Source organism: Hemitrygon akajei, chromosome 19 (assembly GCF_048418815.1).
Source record: "Hemitrygon akajei chromosome 19, sHemAka1.3, whole genome shotgun sequence".
NCBI lineage: Eukaryota > Metazoa > Chordata > Chondrichthyes > Myliobatiformes > Dasyatidae > Hemitrygon > Hemitrygon akajei.
The window spans coordinates 3,517,096-3,530,712 of record NC_133142.1 but is presented as its reverse complement, the minus strand read 5'-3'; the positions used below and the strand labels follow the sequence as shown (position 1 = coordinate 3,530,712).

The 13,617-nt window shown below is 53.0% G+C and overlaps 1 protein-coding gene across 1 annotated transcript in view; it reads left to right on the top strand.

The window, feature by feature from the left end:
- Positions 1-13,617, top strand: part of LOC140741695 (uncharacterized) — a 92,873-nt gene that overhangs the window by 75,246 nt on the left and 4,010 nt on the right. Inside the window, exons 24-28 of the mRNA XM_073071982.1 lie at positions 4,065-4,092; positions 6,065-6,099; positions 8,481-8,500; positions 9,921-9,965; positions 11,439-11,578. Coding sequence (XP_072928083.1) covers positions 4,065-4,092; positions 6,065-6,099; positions 8,481-8,500; positions 9,921-9,965; positions 11,439-11,578 — 268 coding nt within the window. The remainder of the gene's footprint in view (positions 1-4,064; positions 4,093-6,064; positions 6,100-8,480; positions 8,501-9,920; positions 9,966-11,438; positions 11,579-13,617) is intronic.

Here is a 13,617-nt window from a genome sequence, read left to right as displayed (position 1 = left end):
CGTATGTCCATAAGACATCGGAGCAGAATTAGGCCAATTGCCACATCAATTCTGCTCCATCATTCCCATCATGGCTGATTTATTATCCCTCTCAACCCCATTCTCTGCCTTCTCCCTGTAACCTTTGAAACCCTTACCAGTCAAGAATCTTATCAACCTCTGTTTTAAATATACCCAGTGACTTGGCCTCCACAGCTGCCTGTGGCAATGAATTCCACAGATTTACCATCTTTTGTCCGATGAAAATTCTCTTTATCTCTGTTTTAAAGAGACATCTTTGTATTCTGAGGCTCTGGCCTCTGATCGTAGACTCTCTCACTGTTGGAATCATATAGACATGAGACCAGCTTTCATCTGCCATTGGCCCACAGAACTTCAGGAAATCCCCCTGCAGCATCCCTTCCCCATTGTTATCTGCCCCCCCCCAGTCTCACTCACCTTGGTCACCTTTCTTACCCCACTGCCCTCCGTCCCCCCGCCTACTCCTGGTCATTGCCTCTCCCCACACCCAGCCTGTGTCTCACCTGTCTCCCTTCCTCTCTGTTCCACCCACTTCCCCCCCTCCCCACCATCCCAGTCTTGAAACATTAACCACCCCTCTCCTCCCACACCCCGTCCCCTCCCACACCCCGTCCCCTCCCACACCCCGTCCCCTCCCACACCCCGTCTCCTCCCACACCCCGTCCCCTCCCACACCCCGTCTCCTCCCACACCCCGTCTCCTCCCACACCCCGTCCCCTCCCACACCCCGTCTCCTCCCACATCCCTCTCCTCCCACACCCCGTCTCCTCCCACACCCCGTCCCCTCCCACACCCCGTCCCCTCCCACACCCCGTCTCCTCCCACACCCCTCTCCTCCCACACCCCGTCCCCTCCCACACCCCGTCCCCTCCCACACCCCGTCTCCTCCCACACCCCGTCCCCTCCCACACCCCGTCCCCTCCCACACCCCGTCTCCTCCCACACCCCGTCCCCTCCCACACCCCGTCCCCTCCCACACCCCGTCTCCTCCCACACCCCTCTCCTCCCACACCCCGTCCCCTCCCACACCCCGTCTCCTCCCACACCCCCGTCCCCTCCCACACCCCTCTCCTCCCACACCCCGTCCCCACGGGACCTGCTGAGCTCCTCCAGCAGTCTGTGTTTTGCTCCAGACCTCAGTGTCTGCAGCCTCCAAGCCATAGAACAGTACAGCACAGGAACAGGCCCTTCAGCCCACAGTGTTGTGCTGAACCCAATAAATTAGTCATCAAATGGCCAGCTAAACCAATCCCTTCTGTCTGCACAATGTCCACATCCATGTTATGACGGTTATGTATCTGCCTCTCCAATCTCTGTGTGAAAATCCTGTCTCTCACACCTCCTTTGAAATGACCTTAAACGTACGGCCTCTGGTATTAGACATTTCAACCCTGGAAGAAAGATGCTGTCTGCCTACTCTATCTATGTCTCTCATAATCTCTTAAACCTCTCTCAGATCTCCCCTCAGCCTCTGCCGCTCCAGAGAAAACAGCCCAAGTTTGTCCAGCCTCTCGTGATAGCACCTGCCCTCTAAACCAGGCAGCGTCCTGGTAAAACTCTTCTGCCCCCGAAATCGTGACTAATTGTTTGTTTCCAGAAATGCAGCATGACCTGCTGAGTTCGTCTAGCATTTTGTGTGTGTTGCTTAGAACGGGGAAGACGTGATCTGAGTGACTCTAACCGTGGAATGATTGTTGGTGCCAGATGGGGTGGTTTGAGTATCTTAGAAACTGCTGAACTCCTGAAATTTTTATGCACAACAGTCTCTAGAGTTTACAGAGAATGGTGTGAAAAACAAAAAAAAAATCCAGTGAGTGGCAGTCCTGTGGATACCAATGTCTCGTTAAGGCAGAGGAGAATGGCCAGACTGGTTCAAGCTGACAGGAAGGTGACAGTAACTCAAATAACCACACGTTACAACAGTGGTGTGCAGAAGAGCGTCTCTGAATGTACAACACATTGAACTTTGAAGTGGATGGACTACAGAAGACCACACCGGGCTCCTGAAATAATTGGCCATTGAGTGCATGTTGTAAAATATGTTGCTTTGTGGCAGCAGTCATGGAAAAATTACTAAACATTACAAAAACAATATATTAAAAATAGTGCAACAAGAGAGCAATATACTAAGGTAGTGTTTACTCGTGTTAACTCCAAACTGATTCCATTTGTGCTCTCAGCTTTATCTATTGATCTATCCGTCTATTTGTCCATCAATCTATCTGGATATCTATCAAAGGTACCAAGGTCCATTTCTTATCAAAGGGTACAACTCTGAAAGTCTTCTTCTCCAGATAGCCATGAAACCAAGAAAAAACAGAACGGTGGCACGATTGTCAGCCCCCAAATACCCCCCTCCCTGCACAAAAAAACAAAGAAAAAAAGAAAAGGCACCTCGACCCCAGAACACCTCCCCCGCAGACAAAAAATTAGAAAGATTGGGCGAAAAACACAGAAATCAGAAAACCCATAAGACTGAAAAAGAGTCCACATCCAAAATGCAGAAAATCTCAGCGACATTCTCCCCTTTCCGTCGCAGAGGGATCTCTCCCTCTCTGTAGCAGAACGATCTCACCAGTGATCAAAAGGCAGTCTCCATCTCCGTAGCAGAGCAATCTCACCAGTGATCAAAAGGCAGTCTCCCCTCTCTGTAGCAGAACGATCTCACCAGTGATCAAAAGGCAGTCTCCCCTCTCCGTAGCAGAGCGATCTCACCAGTGATCAAAATGCAGTCTCCCTCTCCGTAGCAGAACAATCTCACCAGTGATCAAAAGGCAGTCTCCCCTCTCCATAGCAGAGCGATCTCACCAGTGATCAAAAGGCAGTCTCCCCTCTCAGTACCAGAACGATCTCACCAGTGATAAAAAGGCAGTCTCCCCTCTCCGTAGCAGAACGATCTCACCAGTGATAAAAAGGCAGTCTCCCCTCTCCGTAGCAGAGCGATCTCACCAGTGATCAAAAGGCAGTCTCCCCTCTCTGCAGCAGTGATCTCACCAGTGATCAAAAGGCAGTCTCCCTCTCAGTAGCAGAGCGATCTCACCAGTGATCAAAAGGCAGTCTCCCTCTCTGTCGCAGAGCGATCTCACCAGTGATCAAAAGGATAGTCTCCTCTGTCCGGCAGCAGAGCGATCCCGCAGGCAATCAGCCAGCGTTTCAACCTCCCTCATCACTTTAATCAGTGCAAGGTTACCGCACGCTGCCTCTGTCTCCCGGAATCCCTTCGGAGACTGAAACGATCTCCAGACTGTAAATCACAGGCTCCAACAACTCCAGAAAATGAAAGTTAAAAATGAAAAACAAATGTGAAAGACATAAAATAAATGAAATATATTGTTTCATAATCCATCCAGAGATGTCAACCGAAGGAGCATTGTACCCAGGTGTCATCTTGACCGGAAATCAATCTATCTATCGATCGATCTATCTGTATATCTATTATATCTATCTATTTGTCTCTCTAGATATTTATCTATCTGTCTATCTATCTATCTGACTGACTATCTATGTCTGTCTGTCTATCTGTATCTGTCTCTGTCTGTCTATATCTTATTTATTAATTCTTCCATCCATCCATATATGTATTGATTTATTTATTTTTGCACATTGGGTTGTTGTCAGTCCTTGTTTCTGTAGAGTTTTTCCATAAAAACCTGTTGTATTTCCTGATTTTCCTGTGGAATGCTGCAGGGAAATGAATCTCAGGGTGGTGAATGGCAACATGCTGGATACGTATTTTGAGACTGAATTTACTTTGACTTTGACGAGGAAGCCGTTCCTGAATCACCGAGTGTGTTTCCCTGCTCGCACCCCACCCACCAATTTGCTTCGCCTTCTTTCTGATAGGTGCTCATATCCAGAGGTGCTGTTCCTCTGTCCGATCTCTGATCTGCCTCTGGGGTGTTTGGTGGAACAAGAGGGATGAGGTGACAGTGTGCTGGGGTTCACTGGGTGTAACCGGAGGTTGAGGGTTCTGCCCCCCACCCCAGCGGCTGCCTCTGGGCCCACCCAGGATGACTAACCTCCTCTGTTCCTGTGTTCCTCAGGTGACCAAGAAAAGAGCCAAGGATTCAGGTGAGGAGGGTTCAGGAGATCCCGCAGACCCACCCCACCCCAATCTCTCACCAGCGGGTAGTGGGGGCCATCGGTCACTGGAATTAGCGAGTTGGAAGCCCAGAGGCAACTTGCCCTGAGATTGGAGGGCTAAGTGTGACCGTGGGTGGGTGGTAGAGGGAAAGGGGGTTCTGTTGTTGTTACGTTCTGATGGACATGGGCATGCTATGCTGCCACGGTATTATGTAGCATCACTTGCGGGCTGCCCCCAGCACATCCTCAGGTCGTGTTGGTTGTAAACAGAAACGACACGTTTCACTGTGTGCTTTGATGACATTGTAAATAAGCAAATCTGAAACTCCTGCACAAGCCAAGGGCTGAATGATGCCGGGATTTCGAATATTGCAATGCCTCGATGCAGTGGGTGTGGAGAGGATGTTTCCTGGAGCGGGGAAGTCTATGACCAGAGGGCACAGTCTCTGAACAGAGGGATGTCCTTTTAGAAAGGAGATTCGGTGAATTTCTTTAGCCAGTGGAGATGGAGTGGAGGGAGCATCACTCTCTGTCTGACCCCAGGATTGTGTGATGGGACGGTGGGGAGGGGATGTGATGGGACAGTGTGGAGGGGATGTGATGGGACAGTGGGAGGGGATTGTAATGGGACAGTGGGGAGGGGATGTGATGGGACGGTGGGGAGGGGAGTGTATTGGGACAGTGGGGAGGGGATGTGATGGGACGGTGGGGAGGGGATTGTAATGGGACAGTGTGGAGGGGATGTGATGGTACAGTGGGGAGGGGATTGTATTGGGACAGTGGGGAGGGGATGTGATGGGACAGTGGGGAGGGGATTGTATTGGGACAGTGGGGAGGGGATGTGATGGTACAGTGGGGAGGGGATTGTATTGGGACGGTGGGGAGGGGATTGTAATGGGACAGTGGGGAGGGGATGTGATGGTACAGTGGGGAGGGGATGTGATGGGACAGTGGGGAGGGGAGTGTAATCGGACAGTGGAGAGGGAGTGTGATGGAACAGTGGGGAGGGAGTGTGATGGAACAGTGGGGAGGGGATGTGATGGAACAGTGGGGAGGGGATGTGATGGGACGGTGGGGAGGGGATGTGATGGGACAGTGTGGAGGGGATGTGATGGGACAGTGGGGAGGGGATTGTAATGGGACAGTGGGGAGGGGATGTGATGGGACAGTGTGGAGGGGATGTGATGGGACAGTGGGGAGGGGATTGTAATGGGACAGTGGGGAGGGGATGTGATGGGACGGTGGGGAGGGGAGTGTAATCGGACAGTGGAGAGGGAGTGTGATGGAACAGTGGGGAGGGAGTGTGGTGGGACAGTGGGGAGGGGATGTGATGGGACAGTGTGGAGGGGATGTGATGGGACAGTGGGGAGGGGATGTGATGGGACAGTGGGGAGGGGATGTGATGGGACGGTGGGGAGGGGATGTGATGGGACGGTGGGGAGGGGATGTGATGGGACAGTGTGGAGGGGATGTGATGGGACAGTGTGGAGGGGATGTGATGGGACAGTGGGGAGGGGATGTGATGGGACAGTGGGGAGGGGATGTGATGGGACGGTGGGGAGGGGAGTGTAATCGGACAGTGGAGAGGGAGTGTGATGGAACAGTGGGGAGGGAGTGTGGTGGGACAGTGGGGAGGGGATGTGATGGGACAGTGGGAGGGGATTGTAATGGGACAGTGGGGAGGGGATGTGATGGGACGGTGGGGAGGGGAGTGTAATCGGACAGTGGAGAGGGAGTGTGATGGAACAGTGGGGAGGGAGTGTGGTGGGACAGTGGGGAGGGAGATTCTCTGCTGTCCATGTGCTATTGTGAACCTTTTCCACAAAGACTAGAACCACTGATTCCTGTCCTTGAGCAATAACGCTTGGATCTGAACATCAGGGTCCCAGAGGGTGGCTGGGAAGTGAATTAGGACGTCCTTTATCATTGCAAACTCATGCATATGTTTTACCTTACTCAGATCAAACTGTTTCACCAGTGAAGTTGAAAGATAAGGTAAGATTTAACGATTTAATGCTCTGAATCAGGAAGAGAGCAAAATAAACAATGCAAGCAGTCGACATATCAGGCTGAGACCCTTCATCAGGACTAAAGCAGCAGAATTAGGCCATTTGGCCCATTGAGTCTGCTCTGCCATTTTTCCTCTCAGTCCCAATTTCCTGCCTTCTCCCACATATCCCATCATGCCCTGACTACTCAAGAATCTGTCAACCTCAGCCTTAAATTTGCATAAAGACTTGGGCTCCACAGCTACCTGTGGCAAAGAATTCCACAGGTTCGCCACTCTCTGGCTAAAGAAATTCCTCCTCACCTCCATTCTGAAAGGACATGCTTATATTCCAAGACTGTCCCCTCTGGTCTTAGACTCCCCCACCCAGGAAATATCCTCTCCACATCCACTCTGTCGAGGCCTTTCACCGTTCGATAGGTTTCAATGAGGTCACCCCTCATTCTTCTGAATGCTAGTGAGTACAGGCCCAGAGCCATCATACGCTCTCCATATGACAAGCCGTTCAATTCTGGAATCATTTTCATGAACCTCCTTTGAACCCTCTTCAGTTTCAGCACATCCTTTCTCAGATAAGGGCCCAAACCTGCTCACAAAACTCCCAATGAGGCCTCACCAGTGCTTTATAAAATCTCAACATTACATCCTTGCTTTTATATTCGAGTCCTCTCGAAATGTTCAACAACTCTGTGTTCCTGTAGTGTAGATCCTTAATCCAATACTTAACCCATGCCCCGGGAGTGTGTGGTGGGATGGTGTGGAGGGAGATTCACTCTGTGTCTGACCCCGGGAGTGTGTGATGGGACAGTGTGGAGGGAGATTCACTCTGTGTCTGACCCCGGGAGTGTGTGATGGGACAGTGTGGAGGGAGCTTCACTCTGTGTCTGACCCCGGGAGTGTGTGATGGGATGGTGCGGAGGGAGTTTCACTCTGTGTCTGACCCCGGGAGTGTGTGATGGGATGGTGTGGAGGGAGCTTCACTCTGTGTCTGACACCGGGAGTGTGTGATGGGATGGTGCGGAGGGAGTTTCACTCTGTGTCTGACCCCGGGAGTGTGTGATGGGACGGTGTGGAGGGAGCTTCACTCTGTGTCTGACCCCGGGAGTGTGTGATGGGACGGTGTGGAGGGAGATTCACTCTGTGTCTGAGCCCGGGAGTGTGTGATGTGACGGTGCAGAGGGAGATTCACTCCTTGTATGACCCCGGGAGTGGGTGATGGGTTGCTGGGGAGGGAGTTTCACTCTGTGTCTGACCCCGGGAGTGTGTGATGGGACGGTGTGGAGGGAGATTCACTCTGTGTCTGACCCCGGGAGTGTGTGATGGGAAGGTGTGGAGGGAGCTTCACTCTGTGTCTGACCCCGGGAGTGTGTGATGGGACGGTGTGGAGGGAGTGTGTGATGGGACAGTGTGGAGGGAGTTTCACTCTGTGTCTGACCCCGGGAGTGTGTGATGGGACGGTGTGAAGGGAGATTCACTCTGTGTCTGACCCCGGGAGTGTGTGATGGGACGGTGTGGAGGGAGATTCACTCTGTGTCTGACCCTGAGTGTGTGATGGGACGGTGTGGAGGGAGATTCACTCTGTGTCTGACCCCGGGAGTGTGTGATGGGACAGTGTGGAGGGAGATTCACTCTGTGTCTGACCCCGGGAGTGTGTGATGGGACGGTGTGGAGGGAGCTTCACTCTGTGTCTGACCCCGGGAGTGTGTGATGGGACGGTGTGGAGGGAGCTTCACTCTGTGTCTGACCCCGGGCGTGTGTGATGGGACGGTGTGGAGGGAGTTTCACTCTGTGTCTGACCACGGGAGTGTGTGATGGGACAGTGTGGAGGGAGTTTCACTCTGTGTCTGACCACGGGAGTGTGTGATGGGACGGTGTGGAGGGAGTGTGTGATGGGACGGTGTGGAGGGAGTTTCACTCTGTGTCTGACCCCGGGAGTGTGTGATGGGACAGTGTGGAGGGAGCTTCACTCTGTGTCTGACCCCGGGAGTGTGTGATGGGACAGTGTGGAGGGAGCTTCACTCTGTGTCTGACCCCGGGAGTGTGTGATGGGATGCTGGGGAGGGGGCTTCACTCTGGTGGTATGTGCTTTCAGGGTTTTGTATCTGCTACCCTGTGGGAGAGGAGAGAATGAGTGGGGGTACTTGTTGGCTGCTTTACGGAGGCAGTGAGGAGCGTAGATAGAGTCAGTGTAGGGGGGCGTTGATGTCTGTGATGTGCTGAGCTGTGTCAAGGCAGTTTCCTGCAGTTGCCGTACCAAGCTGTGATGCACCCAGATACCATGCTGTCCGTGGGTCTTGTTGAATGGGAGGGTTTGAAGGGCTGATTTTTCCTGCAGTCTAACCTCCTCCTTTCTCCTTCCTCTGTACAGGATGTGCACAGAGTCCCACCGTGAGTGTAGCTGATGAACGGGGGTGGGGGGGATTGGGTCCGTCTGGGCCGCACACAGGACTTTCGTTGCTGTGGTGTCCTCTCCCCAGTGCTCCCACCAGCGGCCAGTAGGGAGTGATGTGAACGGTCGTTAAGGCAGAAGATCGCAGGAGTGGCCTGTGAGAATGGTGTGTCCTGCCTGGAGAGGGCTTGGCCCGTCCCACGTTGCTGTGGGAATGGGTCTGGTGGTCCGGGTTCCTCGTCCCTGCTATATCAAGGGTCCCGGCCCACTCCCCTTTCTGGGACCAAAGGTTGCCCCCAGTTCGCCTCCGTGCGCTTCCCCGGTACCCCCTCGATCTGCGATCCACCCGCTTTGACCTTGGTGTGATTGTGCTTTATTATTGTGGTAGGTGATGCATACTTACGCACTCACAGGGTAACCCCCACCCTCCCAATCTATCCTAAACACCCCCCTCAACCGCAGCAGAATCCGCATCCACACAGCCAGTGTAACACTCACCCGCCCGGGTAACCAGCATCCACGCTACCAGACTGAGTAACTCCCATAGTAACCTCCATCCTCAGTGTGACTCCCACAGTCTCTGTGTAACCCCAAAGCTCCCCACTCCCATTGTAACCCTGACTCCTACTATAACCCCCACCCCCACTGTAACCCTGACTGGCCCCCTCACTCCTAGTATCACACCCTCCCCCATTCCCAGTATAACCCCTACCCCCGTCACTCACTCCCAGTATAACCCTCCCCTTCACCATCACTCCATCTAACCTTCACCCTCTCCCTCACTTTCAGTATAACCCTCATGTTCCTCCCCTTCCCAGTATAACCCCCACCCTCCCCCTTACTCTCTTCAGCATTGAATATCGTACTGTAGTCTCTCAGCTCTTCCAACACCCAGACACAGACAGACACGCATAGACGCACATAAAAATACAGACACAGACACTGACATCGACACACACACATCGACACACATTCACACAGACACACATGCACACACTGAGACACACACACACTCACACACACACACACACACTCACACACACACACACACACACACAGACAGACATATATACATTCACAAACACACACACACACACACACACACACAGACATATATACACTCACACACAGATACACACACACACACACACACACACACACACACACACACACACACACACACACACACACACACACACACACACACACACACACACTTTTCCCCACTTTTCGTCTTCACTCCAATCCCAGCTGTGCTGCAGATGCTGCTGAGCCGCATCAGAGGTCAGACCCATGGAGCTGATGCAATGTACATCACACAGGGAGATACACTGAGGTGAGGGGACTCTCCTCCAGGGGACAGAACCACCCTGGGGAGAGGGAGCTGGGTGCCCATGGCTGCTTTCTCTCTGTTTGCAGGGTGAAGACCTCAGTAATGGACAGGCTTCAGTCGGATCTACAGAGGTGAAGTAACACCCTCCCCTAGCACTGGACTGAGGTTGAGGGGAGAGAGGGTTAAATCCAGGACAGAGAGAGGGAGCTGAAGACTGGGAGTTGATAAATATTAGAGCAAAAATCTCTCAGTACCACCCCTCCCACTGTATGACCCTCCCTCAGTATCATCCCTCCCACTGTGTGACCCTCCTTCAGTACCATCCCTCCCACTGTGTGACCCTCTTTCAGTACCACCCCTCCCACAGTGTGACCCTCTCTCAGTACCACCCCTCCCACTGTATGACCCTCCCTCAGTATCATCCCTCCCACGGTGTGACCCTCCCTCAGTACCACCCCTCCCACAGTGTGACCCTCCTTCAGTACCACCCCTCCCTCGGTGTGACCCTCCCTCAGTACCACCCCTCCCACAGTGTGACCCTCCCTCAGTACCACCCCTCCCACAGTGTGACCCTCTCTCAGTACTATCCCTCCCACAGTGTGACCCTCCCTCAGTACTGCCCCTCCCACAGTGTGACCCTCCCTCGGTACCAGCCCTCCCACAGTGTGACCCTCCCTCAGTACCACCCCTCCCACAGTGTGACCCTCTCTCAGTACTACCCCTCCCACGGTGTGACCCTCCTTCAGTACCACCCCTCCCTCGGTGTGACCCTCCCTCAGTACCACCCCTCCCACAGTGTGACCCTCCCTCGGTACCACCCCTCCCACTGTGTGACACTCCCTCGGAACCACCCCTCCCACTGTGTGACACTCCCTCGGTACCACCCCTCCCACAGTGTGACCCTCTCTCAGTACCACCCCTCCCACAGTGTGACCCTCCTTCAGTACCACCCCTCCCACAGTGTGACCCTCTCTCAGTACCACCCCTCCCACAATGTGACCCTCCTTTAGTACCACCCCTCCCACTGTGTGACACTCCCTCAGTACCACCCCTCCCACAGTGTGACCCTCCCTCAGTACTACCTCTCCCACGGTGTGACCCTCCCTCAATACCACCCCTCCCACTGTGACCCTCCCTCAGTACCACCCCTCCCACGGTGTGACCCTCCCTCAATACCACCCCTCCCACTGTGTGACCCTCCCTCACTACCACCCCTCCAACAGTGTGACCCTCCCTCAATACCACCCCTCCCACAGTGTGACCCTCCCTCAGTACCATCCTTCCCATAGTGTGGGTTGTGGAATGATGTGTGGGGCGAGGGTGGGGATGCCGGTGAGTGGGACGAAAAGGTGAATGGGAGGGAGGGGCAGGAGGAGATGGGGAGTGCTGTGTGAGAGGAGGTGGTGGTGGAGGGGAGGGGTTGGAAGATAGGGAAGGGAGAGGAATGGGAGGAGGAGGAGGGGATGGGAAGTGGAGCATGGGAGGTGAAGGGGACGGGAGGCGGGAGTGTCGAGGGAGGGATGGTGGGGATGGGAAGGGAGGTGGGGGGTGGGGGGGTGGAGGAGACTACAGCAGCTCAGCTCTCTGCGTGCTTGGCCCCGCAGGAGGGAGGCAGGGGTTTTACTGCGCCAGGAACGGGCCGCCCGGAGTGAGGAGCAGCGCCTGGTGCATCAGCTGCAGCGGATACAGCGTCAGCGCAAACTGCCCCGGCACCAAAACTGCATCCAACCGCAGAGCGTACAAGGTGACTCCCCTCCCGAACCCTCCACCTCTTCCTGTCCCCTCACTGCTCAACGGTCTCCCCTGCCCCCTCACCTCCCCCTGCCCTCCACCTCTTCCTGCCCCTTACCCCTTCCACCCCATCACCCATCCTCTCTGCCCCTTCCCCCCACATTCTCCTATTGCCCCCTCCTCACCCTACTTCACTCTCCCCTTTCAGACTCAGCTTTATGATCAGTGTCATGCGCCTGTCGTGGACAGCAGTGCTGTAAAAAACCTGTAAGTTACAATAGGACACAGTATATATACCAGTGATAGGAGAGTCGATAGTTAGGAAGACAGACAGGAGATTGTGTCTCCGCAATGGAGAAGCCGGGTTGGTGAGTTTCCTCCCAGATGCTCTGGTCCAGGACGTCTCAGAGCGGCTGCAGAACATTCTCAAGAGGGAAGGTGAGTAGCCGGAGGTCGTGGGGCAAATTGACACCAGCGGCATAGGCAGAAATGGGGAAGAGGTCCTGCACAGTGAGTGTAGGGAGTTCGAAATTCAGAATAAATTTTTATCAAAGTCGTCACTGTATACAACCCTGAGATTAATTTTCTAGTACTCAATAATCCATAATGAAATAATAACCATAACAGAATCATTGTAAGTCTGCACCAACTTGGGCGTTCAATCAGTGTTCAAAAAACAACAAACTGTGCAAATACAAAAAAAGAAAAGATAATAATAAATAAATAAGCAATAAATACTGAGAACACGCGATGAAGAGTCCCTGATAGTGAATCTATAGGTTGTGGAAACAGTTCAGTGATGGGGTAAGTGAAGTTGAGTGAAGCCAGGGAAAGGCTGAAGGACAGGACTGCCAAGGTATCTGGATTACTCCCAATGCCATGTGCTGGTCAGGGCAGGAAGGTGGTGATTGGGCAGGTGAATGAGTGGCTGAGGGAGTGGTGCAGGGGCAGGGTTTCAGATTCCTGGATTATTGGGATGGCTTCTGTGAAAGGTATAACCTGAACAAAAAGGGCGGATTACACTTGAACCCGAGGGTGACCAATATCCTTGCAGAAAGGTTTGCTGTTGGGGGTGGGGTGGGGTTTAAACTAGCCAGGGTGATGGGAACTGGAGCGATAGGGCAGAGGATGGGGCAGTTGGTGTACAGTGGACTGAAAAGCTTGAGCATGTAGATATTAAGAAAGAGGATGTGCTGGAGCTTTTGGAAAGCATCAAGTTGGATAAGTCATCGGGACTGGGTGAGATATACCCAGGCTACTGTGGGAGGTGAAGGAGGAGATTGCTGAGCCTCTGGCGATGATCTTTGCATCATCAATGGGGACAGGAGATGTTCCGGAGGATTGGAGGGTTGCAGATGTTGTTCCCTTATTCAAGAAAAGGAGCAGAGAAAAGCCCAGGAAATTATAGGCCAGTGAGTCTTACCTCAGTGATGGACTCACTCACCTCAGTACTTAACTCAGTAAGTTGATGGAGAAGATCCTGAGAGGCAGGAGTTATAAACATTTGGAGACGCATAATATGATTAGGAATAGTCAGCATGGCTTTGTCAAGGGCAGGTCATGCCTTACGAACCTGAGTGAATTTTCTGAGGATGTGACTAAACACATTGATGAAGATAGAGCCGTAGACGTATTGTATATGGATTTCAGCAAGGCATTTGATAAGGTACCCCATGCAAGGCTTACTGAGAAAGTAAGGAGGCATGGGATCCAAGGGGACATTGTGGATCCAGAACTGGCTTGCCTACAGAAGGCAAACTATTGAGTGTAAAGACCAGTTCTACCGGGCAGAGGAGGGTGGTGGTAGAGGGGAACTGGTTGGGTCTGTTGTCGAGAAAGAAGCAGAGAGCTTGATGGGGTAATAGAAGTCTATAATGAAAGAAACAGGTTTCCCTTCTACCACTATCGACACTGCCCTCACCCCATATTCTCGCCAACAGGGATAGCATTCCCCTGTCCTTGCCTACCACCCACAAGCCTCTATCCAGTACTTCATTGTCCATAACTTCAAGCATCTCCAATGGGATCATACCACTAAACACATCTTTTACT